Here is a 19,605-nt window from a genome sequence, read left to right as displayed (position 1 = left end):
CTCTGTCACTGCCCTGACGGCAGCAGTCTTGGAAATGTTCTTTGGCATGATGCTGATGTTGACACTGCGATGTCTAGCGAGGTGAGTCATCAACTGGCAGCCTTTTTATAGGCTACGGCACGTCATTGTCGGCCATACGCTGCCGTGCGGTTTGCATAAGTTAGACTGATGTTGGGCATAAGTTGTGAACGCCAGCAACACGCTACACATTCATTGGTATAAGTTGTCTATAAGTTATAGAAACATTCTATATAAGTTACTAATACGTCATGTATACGTCCAACTTGTTATGAATACGCTATGTATACGCCCAAAATTTTAAAAAACGTCCACAGTTCAACGTATGCCATCAAAATCATCACGTCAGGCATGCGCTGCCTAAATCGTCAAGGTGTGACAGGGCCCTAACATTTTGCTGCCTTAGGAGCTCTTAAGGCCTAAGACGCTTTGTGAACAATTTTTATCTTAGCAAGTAAAAAAACTCAACGAATTCTAAGATTTTTCTAAGAGTGACATCACTAAGGGCTATTTTTTAGCCTTAGAACGCTATGTGAATACGGGCCCTGATACTTTGTTGTAAAAGTCTGATCACCTTCTGGTGAGCTTTATATACTGTATAAATAACCCTCCATCTTGGCAGTCAAATTTATTTATTCATTCAGCAGAACACAAAACTATCTTTAATGCATATGACTTGCTGCTCTCCAATTTTTGCTGCTATCAAAAAAAGGAAGTATGGAAGTAGGGCAGTGGCAAGCACCTTCCAGCTTTTGCACGCCCCTGCCCCTTCAGAATACGGTGAGTACTACAAGGACCTCCTGTATGACATTTCTCTGTATTTTATTGTCCGATTAGCAATAATAATGATGTCTACAATAAAGGAAAACTGCACTTTTATTTATTTTGCCCATCATCCACAATCCTTATGTGGAACATGACCACACGTCTTTCCGTTTTCTGTGCGTTCTAAAGAGAGAAAATGAGTTAGCATGTGGGAGCTAACAATGCACATAACAAGACTCACCTATTTTGACTATAAAGCCCTAAAAAAAAAAAAAAAACTAAAGAAAAGAAGTCTTGCTCAGTCGGCCTCCCAATGAGAGCAGACATTGTAAGTAGAGATGAGCAAGTACACCATAATCTGTATGTGTATCTGTTCACCCATCTAAATTATCTGTATCCGTATTAGTACTTGTAATGGGCGGGGTGTAACCAGAAATGGGTGGGGCTTAAATTGGTACATTATTTTAAGTCTGAAATTGGCATGGATTGATCAGAAGTTATGGGCCGCACGGTGGTCTAGTGGTTAGCACGTTGGCCAACACAATAACAGCCTGGAGATCAGGAAGACTTGGGTTTGATTCTCCCTTGGGCAGTTCTGTGTGGAGTTTGCATATTCGTGAGTGTGTGGGTTTTCTCCGGTTTCTCCGGCTTCCTCCCACATTCCAAAAACATGCATGTTAGGTTAATTGGTGACTCTAAATTGTCCATAGGTATGAATGTGAGTGTGCCCTGCGATTGGTTGGCGACCAGTCCAGGGTGTACCCGCCTGTCGCCCGAAGTCAGCTGAGATAGGCTCCAGCATGCCCCCACGATCCTAATGAGGAGAAGCGGTATAGAAAATGGATGGATGGATGATCAGAAGTTGCTGTATTTACAGTTTATTATTCACCTATATGTGTACTGTGTATGTGTGTAAGTGATCTGTAAGACTTAGTTTTTAGTAGGGCTGTCAAAAATAGCACGTTAATGGTGATAACTAATTTATTTTATTAATTACGCGAATTCTTTAGCGTATTGAGCGCATACTGCTCTCTGTTTTGACGACAGACAGCGACACAGTGTAGCTCCCCACAGAGTCTGTCGCTCCTTTATAACTTTATAACTTTATTCTGACCTGAACACATCAACAGCAGCGCAATTCAAACACCACACGCTCCTGATCAAAATCTTAAGACCAGTTGGAAAATTGCTAGAATTTGCATTTTGTACATTTGGATCTTAATGAGTTTTTACGTAGAGCTCCAATATGCAAAAGCAAGAAGGGGGAGTGAGGCAAAAAACATTTGGAACATGTAATTTAAACAAACAAAAAAAATGAAATAGGTTGTTTATCACTTGACCAAAAGTTTAAGACCACAGGCTATAAAAGCCAAAATCTGCTCAAAATTTTCATTTTTTATCAGGCATTCACACTGTCATGCCCTCCTGATGGCTAAAACTAAGAAGCTTTCTTTTTTTGAACGTGGTCGGATTGTCGAGCTGCATAAGCAAGGCCTTGCTTCCTAATTAATTTCATATAGAGCCAATGCGCACAGACACATGCAGAGTGAACCTTCTTGTCATCCAGCTGTGTACCACAGAGAGACTAACATATGGAGCAGGCGCGCAGGTACATGTCAATTTATCGAGGGCTCATAATTATCGACCTGTTTTGGGGGTTTTTGTTATCAATCGATAAATCGATTGATCCATTATCGTGACAGGCCTACTTAGAAGACTGCGTCTTACCTAGCAACGGGGTCAACTACACCTCCTCACTAACAAAAGTTTCTGTCCCCTCCTTGCTCAGAGTTGCTCTCAGGAACTGCCTTAATCACTCTTAAGCTAAATTCCTTGCTAGGAATTTTTAGGCCAAGTTAGGAGCTCTCGGAGAGGACTCTGAGAAGCTTTGTGAATACGTACCCTGGATCATTATTTGTCCAAAAGTAGTAGAGGCAGCTCTCACGAAGTCTGCCATGATTAGTAATAGCAAACAGACACAATCTGTCTATGCTGCTGCTGTTGTTGACGGAAGTAGCATTAAGTCCTATTGGCTGTGTGAAATCAATGCGTCAAGGAAAGAAGTTCCGGTAAAGTTTAAAACAGGGCTGTCAATCGATGAAAATATTTAATTGCGATTAATCACATTTTGTTCATAGTTAATTCAGAATTAATCGCCATTATTCGCAGATAGACATTTTTATTTATAATAGATAAACGCTTCCATACGCATCTAGGTACACGAGTTAAGATATGATTAAAAAACTATATATTTTAAAAACAGAACAATTCGATACAGTGTACAAACAATATTGGAAATATGTGCCATTGTTTTATTTAAAAAAAATATATATATATATTTAGTTAGAAATCCCAACACTTTTTGCATGTTTAATACGAGCTGCGACTTGTTCCACTCTGTTCCACGGTCCTTGAACACACCATTTAACTTTGCAATGCATCTTTTCCCACTATGCACAGATAAGACACCTTTACTATATTTTTCTGGTGTTTCTTTCACCTCATATTTGGTCCCAAATGCTGATACTACATGGGAATGCATACAGGTAAGATTTGATTACCATATTGAGTGCATATCTGTTGGCACACCTCTCTGAAAAAAACAAGTCCTGCAGGTTCGCACTGGCAGCTGGTGGCTCTCATTATTAATTTAGTGCTTTGAATTTGATGTTGTTCCTGTCGTAGTTTTGCACAATACATAATGAATAACATAAATCAGATCTCTATAATGTATGTACTGTATGTTACGTGTGTGTTGAAAGTCTTTCCTGGTAATCAACTATCGCAGTGCACATTAATCACGTGTCAAAAAAATTAACGTCGTTAAAGGAAACCTCACCGACGGAGTTTCACAACTCGTCCAAGAAAATAAGACCATGAAGGAGACTATCTTAGACCTCCAGGCCCGGAGCATGAGGGACAATCTGGTCTTCGTGGGAATTCCCGAAAAATCTGAGGAGGACCCGGAAGAATCGGTGAGGGCCTTCATGGCGCAACAACTCAAACCCCCAGCGAACGCCATCCAAAACATCACTTTTCACCGCGTTCACCGCCTGGTAGCCAAGAAGCCAGAGAACCGTAGGCTGAGACCCATCGTGGCGAAATTCGAACATTTTAAGCAGAAGGAACAGGTGAAGGGCCGAGGCCGGGAGCTGAAGGGGACGGACTTCAGCGTCAACGATCAATTCCCCCGAGAAATCCTCGACAGGCGCCGACACCTGTTCCCTGTTCGGAGGAAGTTCATTAAGAGGGATGCCGAGCTGTCATCACGGTGGATAAACTCTTCGTCAATAGACAACTTTACCGCGACCAGGAAGGAACACCATGACTGTATTGATATGGTAACTAATGATCTATCTCAACCAGGTAACTTTTCTTTCTATCTCGCAGCGCGCACACTTGTAGCATTTGCATGTTACTGTCTGCTCCCACTTTACCCCCCCCCCCTGTTTTTTTTCTCTCTCTATCCCACTGTATGTATGCACAGCCTTTCTTCTTTTTTGTCCTTTTTTTTCTTCTTTTTCTTTCTTCCTCTTCTATTCCTCCCTCTGTCTCACGTTTTCTCCCCTCCTCATATTGTCACATATCATCTTGTCTGCCAGCTCTCTCCTTCATCAGCATCTCTTCACAGTAACATCATACACCCTCAAAGTCCAAGCCCAACCAAATTCAAGCTATTCACACAAATACATACACGTGCACGCATTCTCCTACACATACACATCATATTCTACTATTGATATGGATATCACAACTACTCACAAGCACGCTCATCTCGCTTATGCATAAACCCACATCACGTCCTCGCTTTAGTTGGCTCAGTTCATTCAGGATTACTATGTTACACTTTGCCTATGTACAAATTAAGCATACATTTAAATGTACTGTATATATTCTCATGAATTTTACTTCCAGGTACACATACTTCACATTTGATCTTGTTTACACACACATCACCAAAAGCTAGTGTAGGATGAACTCACTACAGTTTGTCACTTGGAATGTCAGGGGAGTTGGGTCAATAGAAAAAAGACAAAAAATGTTTAATCATTTGAAGAACACCCAAGCAGACATTGTCTTATTACAAGAGACTCACATGTCCAAGTCAGCTGTCCATACACTTCACTCACCACAGTTCCCACACACATATTTAGCAAGTTACAACTCCAAACAGAGAGGGGTAGCTATTTTAATTAACAGGAGGGTGAATTTTACACTCCAGAACACTATTACAGACACAGAAAGGAGATATATAATAATGAACATATCTGTTGATAATGTACATTTCTGCATTGCCAACATATATTGTCCGAATGTTGACGACCCCTCCTTCTTTCATGCCTTCTGTTCTTCTCTCTCTGCACATTTGGATACAAGTATGATCTTGGGAGGGGACCTCAACTTAGTATTTAATCCAGAAGTGGACAGGTCTAGTCCAGCTGGGAGACATCGTGAGCCTCAATCAACATCGATACTGAAGAAATACATGAATGATTTTGGTCTTTGTGATGCTTGGAGCTCTTATCACCCTACTCACAGGGAATATACTTATTTCTCACCAGTGCACCACACCTACTCTCGTATTGACTACTTTTTGACAAGCAACTCAATCATATCAGACATTTCAAACATTCACATACACCCTATCACCACTAGTGATCACGCCCCAGTCTCTCTTTTTCTTACTAACCAAACTATGAGCGCTCAACTAGATGCTGGAGATTAAATACATCATTACTAAAAGACTCAGACTTCCTAAAATACTTTGAAAGAGAGTGGACAATGTTTTTAGACTTCAATGACCAACCCAGTGTCGAGGCTAGTATTCTGTGGGAGGCAGCAAAAGCAGTAATGCGCGGAAAAATCATTTCATATTCATCATATAAGAAAAAGAAAGAGAGATTACTAGAATCAGAGTTGGAGAAAAAAATCCAAATCCTCGAAGCAGCTCATGCTGACTCACAAGATGAGCATATCCTAAGTAACCTAAGGAAACTGAAACTAGACTTAAAAGAAATTACTGACCACAAAATTCAGTTCCAACTGCAGAGACTACGTTTGGAAAAGTTTGAGCATGGCAATAAACACGGAAAATACTTAGCTAACCAACTAAAAGTCAATAAAGAAAAAGCTCTATCTCCTACATTAGAAACTCAGTAGGTCATATCACTCACCTCCTGGAAATAAATTCCGTCTTTAGGAGCTTTTATAAAAATCTATATACACCTCAGATTAAACCATCTCTCCCAGATATCGAAACATTTCTCAACACCATAGAATTACCAAAATTAAATAACGAACAGGTGACAAACTTAGATGTACCCATTTCATTAATAGAACTCCATAATGCTCTACACCGGTTGCCGAATAACAAAGCACCAGGACCTGAGGGTTTCCCTGCCAAGTTTTATAAAACATTCTGGTCATTACTATCTCCAGTATTTCTTAGAATGGTTTTGGAAATTAAAGACAGTTCATGCTTGCCTCCAAACGTGAACTCAGCTACAATCAGTCTCCTGCTGAAACCGAATAAGGACCCAACACTACCTTCCAGTTATCGTCCAATTTCACTGATTAATGCAGATCTTAAAATAATATGCAAAGCGTTAGCTATAAGGCTGGAAAAAGTTACCCCTCATATAATACACCCTGATCAATCAGGATTTATCAAGGGGAGAAACTCAACTAGCAACATACGCCGTCTAATCAATCTGATTGATTACTCTATCATCCATAATTTAGAAACCACAATTGTCTCATTAGATGCGGAAAAAGCATTTGACAGAGTAAACTGGAAATTTCTCTTTGCAACACTACAAAAATTTGGCTTTGGAGATTCATTTAGAACATGGATTAAAATACTATATAACACCCCGAAGGCCTCTGTTCGGACCAACAATCACATCTCTCCAGAATCTACTTTACAAAGAGGTACTAGGCAAGGGTGTCCACTCTCTCCCTCACTATTTGCTATCTTTATCGAACCTCTTGCAGCTGCAATTCGACAACATATAAATATTAAAGGGATCCACACCACAAATGTTCATCATAAGAGAAGCCTTTATGCTGATGATGTATTACTCTTCCTAGATAATTCACATTCTTCACTTCACGAATCTATCTCACTCTAACAATTATAGCACCTTCTCAGATTACTCCATTAACTGGTCTAAATCCACAGTACTGCCCATTAACTTTGGTTTCCAGAGCACCCCCTCTATACCACTGTGTTCAGGAAACATTAAGTATTTGGGTATTAACATTTCCTCCAACCTGTCAGACCTGATCCGCTTGAATTATACTCCACTATTGAAGTCAATCGAGGATGATCTTGCACGGTGGAGAACCTTGCCCATCTCACTTACAGGCAGAGTATCCTCTGTGAAAATAATGATTTTACCAAAGGTTAATTATCTGTTTTCCATGATCCCCACCAAACCATCTATAATTTGGTTCAAGTCATTAGATTCATACTGTACATAAATAAATTTCTTTGGAAAAATAAGCCAGCACAAATAAGTCTCAAAACATTACAAAAATCTAAAGAATTTGGGGGCTTAGAACTCCCCAACTTCTCCAACTACTTCCTTGCAAACAGGTTACAGTATATCTTAAAATGGATCAAACCTAACCCATTGGATTATTTATGGCTAGACATAGAACAATCACTTAGCCATGAAATCCCAATTTGTAACCTGCCCTTCATTAGCCAAAGGTGGGGGTGGGGAGGGGTCCGGGTCGGGTGATGGGGAGGGGTCGGGGGGGCCGTCCAGGGGGCGGCGTTGGTTGACCTCCGGGGTGGTGGGTGGGCGGGGTGCTGCATCCTGCGGGTGCCGGGCGCCTACTGCTGCTGGGGGGGCCCGTGTGTGGCTGGTGGCGCTGGCTCTCCCTCGCCTCCTTTGCCTCTGGGGGTGGGGCGGGGTCTGCCCAGGGCCCTCCTGCTCGGCTGCCGCGTGGGGTCGTCCGATGTGGGGGCCGGCCTCTCCCCCTGGTGGGGGCGCGGGTGCTTGAGCCCAGCTGCCCCTGCGGAGCTATCTCCCCCGGGTGGGTGCGCGTGGGGGCGGGCGGCGTGGTGGTGTTCTACTGCGTGGCGCTGGCGGGGATCGGCGGGGGGATGCTTGCTCCGGGGTGGGGCGGTCGGGGGTGGCTTTGGCCAGGGGCTTGTGGGTGGGGCTGGCAGGCGGTCCCTGCTACCTGCTGGTGTCTGGCTGGTCTCTGCTTCCTGGTCGGCGGTTGTCTCCCTCCTTCTGGGGTTTCTCCCTTGGCGTGTTGGTGGATGGGCGGGGGGTGGAGTAGTGGCCGGTCTGCGGGGGGCGGGGCGGGCGCTGGGCGGGGGGCCGCTCCTCTCGTGGGCCCTGTTGTGCGGTGCTTGCTTCTCTCTGGCGCCTCTGGCTTGCGTGCTTCGTGGGTGTGGCCGTGCTCCGCTCTTTGTGGGGTCTGGTGCTCTTGTGGTCGTCGTAGTGTTGCTCCCTTGCCGGCCGTGGTGGTATGCGGGGGGGCGCGTGGGCGCGGTTCCCGCTGTTCTAGTGGCGGTCGGATCTGCCTTGGGGCGTGTGGCTGGTCCGTGGTGTTTGCCGGTTTGGGGGTGGCGCTGTGGACGCTACCTCCAGTGGGGCTCCGGTGTTGGGGGACGCTGGGGGTATCGCCTCTGGGGGGTTGGGTGGGCCGGACTGGGCATCCTGGCGGGCCGGGTAGGGCCTGTGGTGTGTCGTGCGGCCTGTTGCTCGTCCGAGCCTGGGCTGTGGTGGGTGGCCGGTCGGTCATGTGTCCTTGGTCCCCCCCCCTGCTCGGTTTGGGCGGCGTTGGGGTATGGGGCCCCCATCCTTCCTGTTCCACTGCACCACCTCACATACATATAGGACTTTGGGGGGTGGCCTATGGTCGGGCGTGGTTGGGGAGGGGAGCTGCCTTGCGGGGCTCCTTTGCCCCTACCGTGCCACTGACCTGTTGCCCCCCAATTTTAATCGCAGAGTAGACACTTAGGGTTTGGGGGGGCTGGTCAGCTGAGTGGCCCTCCGAGCGGCAGCTGTCCCCCGATTTTAATTGCATCATTAGCTATCATCTACATACAGGGCGTGTGCCCTGGGGCCGGGCCCGCTGGGGGGGGGGTTGTGCTCTGCCGGGCGCTTGGGCGTTTGTCGCCGTTGCGCTTTGTGGTCTGCTGGGCCGCTGTCTGTGTCCTCGCCTCCCCCGGTCTGTCTGTGGGCTTGTCGGGGGTGGGGCTCCGGTGCGTGGGTGGTGCGCTGTCCACTCTGGTGGCATGTGGCTGGTCTGGCTTTTGGTGGTTGGTGGGGTCCGTCGGCTGGTCTGCTGCTGGTCTCGCCTTCTCGTCTCCCTGCGGCTTCGGGTGCGGTGCTCCCGCTCCCTCTCCGGGGTTTGCTGGCCCACGGGTGTTGGTTGGCGCTGTGTGGTGGTTCGCCTGGCTGCTCGCCCGTTTTCCCGCCCGCTTGCTCAGTTTCCCGCTTTCCTCCTCGCTGACTCCTCTGTCTGCTTTGCTGGCGGCGTCCTACCGTTGGGAGGGTGTGGCCTGGTGTCTTCCTGCTCCCCGGCAGTCCGTACATCTCTGCCACCCGTGCCTCCGTCGGGTGGGTGGAAGGTGTGCCTCCTGCATCCCTGGGCCCTGTGTTGGGGGTTGAGCGGGGGTTGGCCCGGGGAAGGCCGGGCTCCGCTCCCTAGGAGTGGGGGTGGCGGTGGGGGGGGATTGGCGCTTCCGGGGTGGGCGGGCTTCTTTCCGGTTGTGGGGGCGTCTCTGGGCCTGCCGGTTTGTGGCCCCAGGTACTCGTTTACCTCTCTTCGGCCCCTTGCTGGTCTTCCCGGGGGGGAGTGCTCTCTGGGCTGGCTCTTGGGGCACTGATATTTGTGCTGCCTGCCCCTGTGGGCCTGGTGGCCTTCTGGCGGCGGGGGCTCGGCCTGGCTATTTGGGGCGGGGCTCTCTGGGAGGTGGAGGGCGGCCCCTTTCCTTTCATGCATTCTCAGTGACAATTACACGCCCACACATTCTTGCACCTTTTATATATATGAAGTCTTCCCCACATAGCGATACCTGTACATATGCACACTCACAGTACATACGTACTTCCCCACATTACTCACTGAGTTAACCAGGGTGTTATATGTTGTTGGTTTTATTACAGCGACGGTGATATCAGCAGTATGACTATAGTTTTTTTTACAATGATGTGCATTACAGTAATTATCATTCTGTTCACTATCATAGATAATCATTTCATGACTACTATTATGTGTGACTGTTTCAATGCAGTATTGTCATTGTGATCGCTATCATAGTTCATCATTTCATGACTGCTATTATGTGTGATTGTCATTGACAGCATTGTCATTGTGGTTGTTGATATTGTTTTGTCCTTTGTCCTTATGTCCTTGTTCGTCTTTATAGTTGTCACAGACATTTATTTGCTGATGTAGTTCTGTATGTTTCTGTTGTTCTGTTCTTGTTGTCACAATTGTTGTTGTTGCTGCTGTTGTCCTTGTCTCTTGTCTCTCTTTTTTTTTTTGTCCCCCTCTCATCCCCGCACCCCCCCTGTTTTCTTTTCTCTTCTTCTCTGTCCCTCCTGCTCCGGTCCGGTCGCTCCAAATTTGCCTAATAACAAGCATCAAAGTCAAATAAATTCTGTATAACAGGGTAATTGTATATCACACTTCTCCCTGGCAGAGTAAATCTGTTGAGCACTTGATGGCATTTTGATGTACAGTTCTATCTGCTTTAAAGGCTGGACAGGACAGGGGTAAAAAAAAAAAAAAAAAAAAAAGGAAACTTCTGTTAAGTTATTAATGTGTTAACTTTGACAGGCCTAGTTTAAAATGATCAAAATTCAGCAAAATACTGTGAGTATTACGTTATCATAAACGTACCTAATGCATGATTACAGCATGTATATAACACAATGAAACGTTATTAGAGATTTTTTAGAGGTGTGTTTTTTAGAGGTTTTACAGGCGTGTCCCATGACGTGCAATGTTAGCGCTCTCATGCTAACTGGTTTTCTCTCTTTAGCATGCACATATAAGGGAAAGAAATATGTGTTCATGTTTCACATAAGGATTGTGGATGATGGGCAACATTCCAAAAAAAGTGCAGTTTTCCTTTAAAGACATTACACAAGCTATAGAAAGTCATGGTGTATACAGGGTTTCCACTACATATAATAGATCGTGGTGGCGTGCCACGGCTCATTAAAAGCTGCCACACCTTGGAAATGACTTGGGGGTTTTTTACGTGAAAACAATGAGAGAAATGTGAATGCCTAAAATAAAATCATAATCATGAATAAATGGCAAATATGAGTGTTGGTAGGACTTCTTATCAAGTTGGATGGACATATACTGTATGTTATATCAGGGGTGCCCATTACAGCGATCATGAAGGTAGTGTTGGTTGCGTGTCACCTGCATCATTACTGTCACTTCATAGATGTCATATGACATCAGTCAGCTGACATTAAGGCCCCTTCTCATTCGCTCCTGTGCCGCGGTGCTGCATAAAAATTAAAGTGGAGAATAGATGTCGGCTGGCACACACGGATAATGCAACTGTCATCTTTATTATTCTGATTAAGGATGAACTAACTCAGCGGTAAATGCCTATATCTATCACAAAAGTTATCCGTTCACTTGTAGCGGCTACTTATGTCGAAAAAAACGTCAATTGCTTCATGGCTGTGCTTTGCGTCATGAACTCTACTACTATAGCAATCTGTGTTTTCTCCAAGTTCATTTGTTAAACTACTATTTCACGATGAAATGGAAAATGTACCCATTGTTTAAAGATTTTTAATATGTTGCCTTGACTACGGCTGCATTATCTTTTGCATAATCCCTTTAATTTCACGTATACAGTATCTGTAATGTTATACAGCAAACGCTAACTGGATTTAATACATGATGAATGCTATAGCTAACTGATAGCTATTTTCACTGACATATTACTCAGTTTATGTACACAACTATTGAGCAATTATCTTTATTGCCATATTGATTTGAATTGTGAATTACTGAATATCAACTATTTTGATGACCTGTAAACTTTGAAACTGTGAATGTGAAATGCTAATCATTAGTATTTAGTATAGTAGTCACAAGGTTTCCCGCTTAAATTTATATATGCTATATGTTTTATAGGAAGAGGTAGATCGTTTTGATTGTGTGCACCCCTGATATACATGTATAATTTACATAAATACTCATATTTATCAATTAAATAAATAAATATATATATATTCTCTATGTTTATAGTGGGAGGTACTGTAGATCTTTGGGGCAAAGTAGCCCACAGGCTGAAAAAATGTGAGCTCCCGTGTGCTATATAGATACATGTATAGCCTATTATTTACATGTTGACCACACTTAATTTGAAATAAAATATCTATCAAATATCATAAAAACATTTCACTACACTTTATTTTGAAAAACATGCACCGAAATCATCTGCAAAATCGTGTGCCCTGTTGGCACTTGACAGATAAGGAGTGGAAAAAAGATAACAGAGAAAGGCATTTAAAGTTAATTAATGCATTTGTTGTTCAAGCATGTGGAAACAACCCTAATGTTGATATTATTACCGACATTAAATTAAATAATTTTTTAAAATTTCTGCTACAGAGACGCAGCAGCAGCACGACACAGCGGCGGCACGACGCAGCCCACCACCACACCTTCCAAAAATCCTAGGGGAAACCCAGGTATAATAAATGTTTCTGCAACATTATATTATGGCAACATGCTGACAAACAGATCCTGATCCAACTCAGTGCACTGCCCGAGCGCACTCAGAAGGTAGGCTGGGCTTGCACAATAAGCTGAGAAGAGACGCACACGGCAGCCTCATCTAATATTTCTGCCCCATATTTGATCAGGAAGTTCAGCAATTTTTACTTAAGAAAATGTAAAAATATTCTTTTATTTGGCTCTGCTCTCTTGACCACACGTCACTGGTAATTATAATTATTGTCACGTTGAATTGTTAATTGTTTACTTCACTTTATTTTATTTTAAACTTAATTTTAGTATTATTTTTACAAGGTCCGTTTTTGTTTTGTATGGTTCTAAAGCCTAAGTATGGACAGCAGGTATAGCTGCAAGGTCAAGGTAAAGCTGGTAAAGGGTTCCAGCGTAGTCCAGCTCAAACCGGGGTTACTGTTTCAAGGATTGTGCCTGATCCCTTTACAGTAAATCATAAATCACTACAAAGCTGCTAACTAGGCCCCAACATTTCCATGAGGTGGCAGAGGTTGAATTTGGGATTCATACAACTGTATGCAATTTAGTAATTAATGCTTAAAGAATCATGTAAGCACTTTTTCCATACATAACCCTCCATCACAACATGGTACAAAACCTCATCTTGTAAACTGGACATTGAAATGTAGTGTGTAGTGTGTGTGTGTGTGTGTGTAGTATCAAAGGTCTGGTCGACCAATACCAGCATATTGTAATTCAAAGGGTTTTTAACAAATTACAGTCATCCCTTGCTACATTGCGGTTTGAATGTCACAGTCTCACAGTTTTTCAAAAATATAATGTTAAAAATATATTATTATATATCAAAAAATATTATTTAATAAATCATACTGTTTTTGTGGTTAAATTCGGCCTATTAGTGTAAAAAAAGGATGCATATTTAAACAAATGTTATGTATTTTTTGCCTAAATGAAGCATTCTGAAGCATAAAAAGGGCTAAAAGACATTAAGACGATACATTCAATGTGCAGTATTCTACACTGGTCACTAGGTGTCAGTAGGTGAAACATACAGTAGTACCTCGCATAACGTAAACCTCCTTTTACGTAAATTCCACTGAACGTAAAGAATTTATGTAAAGTTTTTGCATCATATTAGAAATTCCATATAACGTAAAGCGTCAAGTTGGTGCAATTTCAGAAATTCTATTTGAATAGCTCGCGCGAGAGAGAGAGGGAAACATTCTCCATGACTAACAGAGTACACTTGATGACGCCTTCTGACGCTTCACGCTCTCATTGGCTGATTATCGGGGCACCGCCTACGCTCTCATCTCATTGGCTGATTATCGGGTCACCACCTACGCTCTTATCTGATTGGCTGTTTATCGCGGCACCGCCTACGCTCTCATCTCATTGGCTGACTTATACAGCGCGTACGTGTGTTTGTGTGAGAGACAGGCTTCTCCCTTCAACCTCCCTTCCTCATCGTACTTGTTGTCGCCCTTAAACTAGTTGATTGTTTTTGTTTTTCAGTTTTAATCATTTACAGTAATCTTATTTATTACCTTATTTTATATTGGAATGTTACTCCACTATGTTTGTTAACGTTTTCTTATATTTTCCCACCATATTTGGTGGACTTTGAATATTTTGAAGGGCCAAAGGGGTGAGTTTGGGAAGATCTTGGAACGGATTAAGCTATTTACATGTATTTTAGGCTTCGTATAACATAAAAACCCTATCACGTAAACGTTCTCGAAATGGATTATTTATGTTGTAGGGGCGTCGACTGTACTTCTATCCTTCCAGCGTCGCGGGCCAGCTCGAGTCGCGGGGCAGCAGCCTAAGCAGGGAAGCCCAGACTTTGCTCTCCCCGGCTACTTCGTCAAACTCCTCCTGGTGGATCCCGAGGCGTTCCCAGGCCAGTTTAGAGAAATAGTCTCTGCACCCTCTCCTGGATCTTCCCCAAGGCCTCCTACCGGTCACACATGCCCTGAACACCTCCCCAGGGAGGCGTTCAGGAAGCATCCTGACCACATACCAACCACCTCATCTGGCTCCTCTCAATGCGGAGGAGCAGCGGATCTTCTCAGAGTTTCTCCCTAATGGCAGTGCTTCTCACCTTATCTCTAAGGGAGAGCCCAGAGACCCCACGGAGAAAACTCATTTCAGCCGCTTGTACGCGGGACCTTGTCCTTTCGGTCACTAACCAAAGTCAAATGACTGGAGAGTGCTACTGCAGTTAATGACGCTGTATTCCCTCTGTATTTTTTGTGAAGATACTGTGTATAAAAGGGGCACTTCTTTATGCAAATTGAACTCGTTCCTCATCATTGACTGTCTCTTGTGGTAAAGCTACAGCTTGTGGTAACAAGCATTAATTCATTATGATATACTATGCCTTTTGTTAAGGCAGACTATACAAAGGTGATGTTTTCCTGTCTATGTTATGTCTACACAACAGAAGATACTAGTATGCAAATGAGGCAGAATACCGTGACTGACAGCTGTAGCGGTGAAATGTTAATGTAAAAATTAGGGCTGTCAAATGATTAAAAATTTAATAAAATTAATCAGTTTACAAATTAATCACGAAACATGCCCTTTTTACTGTAATTTTTTAAACAAAAAATTAAATGACAGGACACAACTTTATATATTTGAGTCTATTAACAGCTCCAAACGAATTGAAAATTCAAATTATGCTAAAAGATACTACACGTCTGAAAACCTAAAACACCAGTCTCTTTAACATTTGAATCACACTGTAACCGTGTTATTATGAGCCTGGATGGGTTGCGTTCAAAGACATCACAGAATGTTTTAAGTTGAATTCAGTGTTTGGAGTGTAGATGTAATTTCTAGGATATCCGAGCATACAGCATGCAGAAAAATGTACTTCCCCAGTATGAGTTACAATAGTGAAGAATATCCACCTACTGTTTGTCTTTGTCTTACTGTTTATTTAGGCCACACATAAATGCTTAATAAAGATGTTGTTGTGACGTTCTAAGTGCCTTGAATACAACTCGCTGTTGTCTTGTGACAATGTGACAAGTGTTGTTCCAAGGAGGGCTACAGATGTGTTTGTGAGTTGAAGATACATACATGATGTTGGAATTGCACTGCTGTTGTGTTCAGGTCAGAATAAAGTTATAAAAGGGACACTATTGTGCCTCTGTGTGCCGTCACAACAGAGTGGGGTGGCTCGACATGGTGCGCATGCATTCATTACACTAAAAATGTTAATGTAATTACTTTAATTAGTTCCAGTTAGTAGTTATTTATATAGTTAGTTATTAGTTAGTTAATTTATATAGCACATAGTTACCGCCGTTAACAAGCTATTTTTGACAGCCATAGTAAAAACATATATTTCTGGACTTAATTATTGATAATTAGTACAATTATATCATCAATACAAGTTGAGAGAGATGTTGACTCTCAAGGTGCCTTTTAGCACGACACCAACATCACTACAGAATATGAAAAGCTACCCCTAGGCAGCACATCTGTTCTTTTTTGGTCAAAAAATTTGCAAAGTATTTAATGGAAGACTAAATGCTGTGGAGTTTAAGGATACAGTTTTTAAAAGCTCTCTGTGCATGTCATTTATGTTTCTGTGTTTCAATTCAAGTGGTGCAGCACACAGGAAAGCGTGTGAATAATTTATTCAGTGGAGGGTGGATTGGAAAGCAAATTTTTGCTGCAAATCTGAAGGAGAAGACAAGCATGAGCATAATTCTGAGGCAGCATATATTGAGTTTTTCTGATTACATTAATTCAACGTGTCTATCACATGAGGTATGATGATTGCATTTTAAAGCAGGAATACTGTTTTTCGTTACAACTATTTCAGATGGACTGATGAAATTCAATAACAAAAATGCCCATAACTAAATGACAAATTGCTTGTTTATCAGACTTTGGTTTAATTCCACGTTAAAAGACAATTTGTGATGGATGGATGGATGGATGGATGAATGATAGCTGGGTGGACAGAAGTGGTGAGATTGGTGGAGGAAAGGAGGAAAAGAGAGGGGCGGGGAAATAAATACTTACCTTTGGGTCTGTTGGCGAGTTTCTGGAGGACTGATCCGTTTGTGTAGCTCATATTCATGCTGGGCACTTCCACGCTGATATTCCACGGCTTCACACAGGCTGTCCCCTCCGGCGCACTCGCGTTCACCTCCTGCAGGGACATAGTCTCCACGACGTGCACGTTTGTATTCACACCCGCGCACACATGCGATCAAAGCGTCGCCGTCTCCCTTGGCTACATCCAAGTTGTCAGAGAAACTTGGAGAGAAAGCCTGACTGTGGCAATAAAATAACCTATATGGTAAGTTGGTAGAGACGCGGAGAAAATGATTGACTGGCGAGCTTGAATGAGCTGAAGTGGTGACGCACGACGTGCACTGCAGAGACACCGCTGTGGAGGAATGACGCTTCTCTTCTAAGGCCTGCTCTCTCGGCTCTCTCTCTCTCTCCCCCTTTCTCTCTCTCCCTCGCTCTCTTCTGCATGCATGACATCATACATCATACAGCCACAGGCATCAAGCATTAATAGTGTGTAAAATTCTGCACCACTTTTCATCTGTTTTATTATTATCAATCCACATTTTTGTCCACTAACTAGTCCCACAATTCTTGGGAAAGAAGTGCTATCTAAAAATTATTTCTGAAAAATATCCTGATTTTCAGCATTTTTTTTCCCCAATGAAAATGAATTGGGCATTTTTAAAAGTTCCATATTTCTCACATTTCTCAACCGATTCGAATGTCACAGACAAAATGCTCCAATCATTTGGGACAATGTATTTTTTGTAAACAGTTTTAGTTTGCGGCATACCATGTTTTTTTGAAGAATCTCTCAGGTCAGACTCCTGAGCTGTAATTCAGGGCGCATGCTGCAGAGGGCATTAATGGTTACAAGCTAGGTTGCACCCTGTCTGAGAGTGAAGAATGCTTTGAAGGAAAACAGATTCAGGAGGTGTTTCCATGGTTTCCATTAGAGATTGACTGATACGGGTTTTTTCAGGACCAATACCAAGACGGATTATTAGTAGTTAAGGAGGCCGATAACTGATATTTGGAGACAATATTCATTTGCACTAAAAGTGTAAAAAATTTTGTAAAAATGTGGAATAAAACAAACACTTAACTTAGTTTAACTGCCTAAAGCATGTTTATTTAACCAAACAAAGAGAAAAATAGCTCCAGAAAAGCATGGAGTTCCTAGACTCAGAAGCATCTCTTAGAAGTTGAATAAAAACTTAAATAAATGGCTCCCTGAAATGTTTCCACAGTAAATAAAGTAACATTTATATATAACTTATCTTTGTTTTAAGTTCAAACGCAACAAAAAGTACAGGGAGTTAACAAGCTAAGCAGCAACTCTTGTAAAGTTAAATAAAAACATATAGATTAAGCTCCCTGAATTTTTTCAGCCTTCATAGTGTACTTCCCTGCAACAAAACAAGACAAATTGAATTTCTTACTTTCTCTCATAATCACACACACAGGCTTCTACAGTCATGGACTGTTTCAACATTGATATTACCAACAGCACTGTTTAAAGTGATTCACAGACATATCGGGAGGTACTTGTCATGTTCTGTGTTTTTGCACTCTGCTGCTGCCTCTGTTTTATCCTTGCAGTGTCATGGCTGCACTGATGAGTAATCAGGGACACCTGTGATCAATCTCCAACTCCCCATATATACCTCGTTCCATCGGTGAGCAACACTGCTACCGACACTATATCTCCTATGACACGTGAACCTAGCATTCCCCACCCTCCTCGTTTTTCGGGTGAGTGCATGTCCTGCGACCAGTTTCTTCACCAATGTTCGCTGGTTTTTGACCAACAACCATCCACATACGCCACTGACGCTGCCAAGGTAGCGTTTGTTATGAGCCTATTGACCGACAAAGCTGCTGTCTGGGCTGTGCCAATCAGCAAAGCTAAACCCGCCGCGAGCTTGTTTTACCCCTATTTTTTGTCTGAGATACGGAAAGCTTTCAATCACCCTGTGAGGGGAAGTGAAGCAGGGGATCGCTTGCTTGACCTGAGGCAAAGGGGACGTTCCGTAGCCGCTTTTTCAGTAAGCTTCCGGGTTTTGGCCGCCGAGAGCGGGTAGGATGACGCCGCATTGCGCGGTATTTTTCGCAAAGATTTGTAACCGCGACTCAAGGATGAGCTAGCGGTACTTTGAGACTCCTAAGACTTTGGATGAACTCATCGATCTCAGCATTCGTCTTGATAATCGTTTGAGGGAGCGTGACCGGGAGCTGTTCGAAGGAGACAAGCCAGCCGGGGATTCACGCATCTCACGCAGCAGGACCTACACGACACTACATGACCTCGGCAAACGCAGAGTGGATACTTCACCGAGTCACGTCGGCTCCGACAATGGAGAATTGCCAATGCAGCTGGGAGGACGACGCCTCACCTCCGCTAAGAGGGCTCGCCGTCGCCGCCTCCACCTCTGCCTCTACTGCGGGGAACCGAATCACCACATAGCCAGATGCCCGGTGCGCCCAACCCACCGCCCCACACCTTGGTCCGACGGCGAGGGGCAACCTGTAAAGACCACGACTTCCTTCGGGGCTAAAGAAGGCAAATCTTCCACCGAGTGTGAGTATGAAAAGACTCACACGGACTGTCAGTATGATGAACAAAGACTACAAATTGAGGGTATAATTACTGTAAGGGGGGGTAGACACAATATAACGGCTCTGGTGGACTGGTGCACATGATAGCTTTATCGACACTAATCTAGCCAAGGAATTAAATTCATTGAGCTACCTGTTCCTAAGGAAGTGCACTCGCTTGAGGGAACTCAACTCGCCACCTTCACACACCAGACTGAGTGTATTTCCTTGCAATCACGTAGAGGAGATCAGATTCTTTATCATTCCCTCACAAGCCGCTTCCACAGTCCTTGGCCTCACGTGGCTCAAACTCCATAATCCCTCAATTGACTGGAACAATAACCGCATATCTAATTGGAGCAACTTTTGCCATTGTAACTGCCTACGTGCCGCCATGATCAAAACTTCCGTAATGGCTAAGAGCTTGGAAGAAATTGATCTGTCTAATTTACCCCCCTGCTATCA

At 43.4% G+C, this 19,605-nt stretch overlaps 1 protein-coding gene across 2 annotated transcripts in view; it reads right to left on the bottom strand.

The window, feature by feature from the left end:
• cckbra (cholecystokinin B receptor a) overlaps positions 1 to 16,838 on the bottom strand; it is a 76,071-nt gene extending 59,233 nt beyond the window's left edge. For both annotated transcript variants that reach the window (XM_054797036.1, XM_054797044.1), the window contains exon 1: positions 16,546 to 16,838. In XM_054797036.1, coding sequence (XP_054653011.1) covers positions 16,546 to 16,687 — 142 coding nt within the window. In that variant the 5' untranslated portion in view covers positions 16,688 to 16,838. The remainder of the gene's footprint in view (positions 1 to 16,545) is intronic.
• Positions 16,839 to 19,605: the final 2,767 nt, after the last annotated feature.

The sequence above is a fragment of the Dunckerocampus dactyliophorus genome, chromosome 1 (genome assembly GCF_027744805.1).
Source record: "Dunckerocampus dactyliophorus isolate RoL2022-P2 chromosome 1, RoL_Ddac_1.1, whole genome shotgun sequence".
In the NCBI taxonomy this organism is placed as follows: domain Eukaryota; kingdom Metazoa; phylum Chordata; class Actinopteri; order Syngnathiformes; family Syngnathidae; genus Dunckerocampus; species Dunckerocampus dactyliophorus.
Note: the sequence above shows the minus strand (reverse complement) of the source record. Positions and strands in the feature narration are given on the sequence as shown.